The sequence below is a fragment of the Propithecus coquereli genome, unplaced genomic scaffold, assembly GCF_000956105.1.
Source record: "Propithecus coquereli isolate 6110/MARCELLA unplaced genomic scaffold, Pcoq_1.0 Scaffold282, whole genome shotgun sequence".
NCBI lineage: Eukaryota > Metazoa > Chordata > Mammalia > Primates > Indriidae > Propithecus > Propithecus coquereli.
Window position 1 is genome coordinate 2,710,975 of NW_012148419.1, and position 2,655 is coordinate 2,713,629.

General features: G+C 34.2%; 1 protein-coding gene across 1 annotated transcript in view; it reads left to right on the forward strand.

The window, feature by feature from the left end:
- KRR1 (KRR1, small subunit (SSU) processome component, homolog (yeast)) overlaps positions 1-2,655 on the forward strand; it is a 39,935-nt gene that overhangs the window by 16,790 nt on the left and 20,490 nt on the right. The window contains exons 3-4 of the mRNA XM_012648361.1: positions 400-456; positions 1,564-1,734. Coding sequence (XP_012503815.1) covers positions 400-456; positions 1,564-1,734 — 228 coding nt within the window. The remainder of the gene's footprint in view (positions 1-399; positions 457-1,563; positions 1,735-2,655) is intronic.

The following is a 2,655-nucleotide window of genomic DNA, read 5'->3' on the forward strand; positions in this document are numbered from 1 at the left end:
ATATTCTATAACAAATTTTTGAGGTATATAGTTTATAAATGAGAAAGATGAAACAGGAAAATTAAATGACTATGTGAAGTGGCAGTCCCAGTATTTGAGCCCACACTTTCTGACTCTGAATCCAGCCTCTTCCTGTAAATTGCATAGATCCAGAGTGTTCTACGAGTTCTATGTTCCACATTTTAGGAGTAGTTGAGAAACTTCATCTTATTCAAGGGAGGTTGACTATTATGGAAGATCTAGAAGCCAGTTAGAGCAGTTGAAGGAACTACTGTGTACAATTTGCTAGCCACTCCCTGATTTATAGGCTATTTTACAATATATTGATATTAATCCTCTTCTACCCAGTTCATTAAAATCTTTATAAGTGACAAATTTATTTTCTTTTGCAAATTTCAGGTGCGAAAAGTAGTTCTAGATACTATGAAGAATATTCATCCGATTTATAACATTAAAGTGAGTATCAATCATATATTATTATACCAGTGGTTGTCAAACTACTTTAGCTATGGAAACCTTTCTTGAAATTAAACGTTTTATGAAAGTCTAGTATACAAAACAGATAAAGCAGAGCTATTTTGGGTGAATTAGAGGTAGAATCTGGCCCACTGAACTCTACCCTAGTCCTGTCGTTACTTCCTTGAAAGCTTAGATCTCCATGGAGCAAAGTGTAAAAACTATTGAAGGGGATACTGTAACGTATTGTATAGTTCTGAAACGAATTAAGCTTTACAGAATTTGTTGTAGATGATATCAGTCCAGTTTTCTTAGATTATGAGTCCATGTGTTATATTTAAAGATACAATCTTTCAGAATTCTGCCTTTTTCTATTAAGTAAAATCAGGACTATCTCAGGTTGAACTTAACATTCAAATTGTAGCCCCTTTGAAAGAGTTCTGTTATATTTCCATGTGCACAAAGTTTGTGATTGTACTTGGAAATGTAACCATGGTATAGTGAGCTGTGTTATGATGGATATTTGTTGAGCAACTCACTTTAATTTGATGAAAAGTTAAAAGGTCACCATTGGATTAGGATGAAGTGATTTCGAGTTACATCGGAACATTACAGATAAAAAGAAAGTCAGTCGTGCATCTGATGCCTGGTTTGCGTTGTTTGATGTTCCAATGTTTGTAAAATTCAAATGGAGTGAGGAAAATGTGAAAATATTGTTTTCTGTCTAATCATGGAAAAGTTTATTCTACTTTTGTCTTTTCCTGTGATAATTCAGTGGCTACCAGCTAATTAGCAACCCTGTCTGCTATTAAGTTGAATTTTAAAGGTTTTAATGAAACCATGGTTGAAAAGCTGAGTTACCTTCATTTTAACCTTTTTATTTTAATCTACATTTCTTAATCTAGCTTTCTAATAGTTTTTGATGTTTGGTTAATTACACATGTTTGAGATCACATATCTTTTTGTTTAAAGAATAGGTTTAATTCCACTGAAGACATTAGGAACTGTTCATTTATCATTTATAGAAGCAATATTTATAATGTTTGACAAATGTGTGACTTCTGAAATTAAAAATTTTTACTTTTTTTATATGTTGCATGACTAAAGACCTTAATGATTAAAAGAGAGTTGGCAAAAGATTCCGAATTACGATCACAAAGTTGGGAAAGATTTTTGCCGCAGTTCAAACACAAAAATGTGAATAAACGCAAGGAACCAAAGAAAAAAACTGTTAAGAAAGAATATACACCATTCCCACCACCACAGCCAGAAAGTCAGGTTAGTACTAAAATGTTGGACTTTATATGAGAGAGAAACCGTTCTAATCTATTTTGTCAGAAACTATATTGAGAGTATTTTAGGTGGAGTGTGTGTGTATAGAGATAGAAGAATGGTAAGTGTAAATAGGTGTATTTTGAGCTGAGCACACAGGTGTGGGGAATAGGACCTTCATATTGTAAACAGCATCAAGGTGTGGTAGGTGTCAGTCATGTCTCTGTCGCTACTGTAAATGTCCCATGGATCCACGGGTAAAAAATTCAACAGTTTAACCCACAGTACTCTGCTTTAGCAACATTCTTATGATCATGTGCTCTATGACAATTCCAGTTCTGAAATCTTAAATTCTAATGTTCACCCTTTTTCTAAGATATAAATCCCTTCCATTTTGTCAACTATCTTCTACTTCATTTCCTTTCCCATCATGACCAAAATTTCCTTTTCTCTCTTGCCCATCACTTATTTTCTTTCGTGTTCCTTTTTCCTTCTATCACACCATCCCAGCAAAACTATAAAACTTGGATCAGTCTAAAAACTAGACTTCTTTCCCATAATGTGACTAACAAACTAAGCTAGAGAAAGCCCTATCTTCAGATTAAATCCACTAAAAATTCTTGTTTCCAGCCTCGGATGGGTCCTCAATATTATCTGGCAATTCTATGAGTCCTCTTAAGTACACTCGTACCTTTAGCAGATGTCATTGCATTTTACTTTACTCTGAAATATTTGAGACCATCAGACAAGAACTTCCTCAAAACTTCTTCTCTCACCTATAATTTTTCCTCCATCTGCATCAACCCTTTCTACCTACTTGTTCTTTGAATTCCATCTTCACCTATCTCCTGAGGACTCTTGCTTCATTATTCCTTCCCTTGGCTGTAACTTAAAGTCTTCCCTCTCTACTAATTCTTTCTGCTCAGC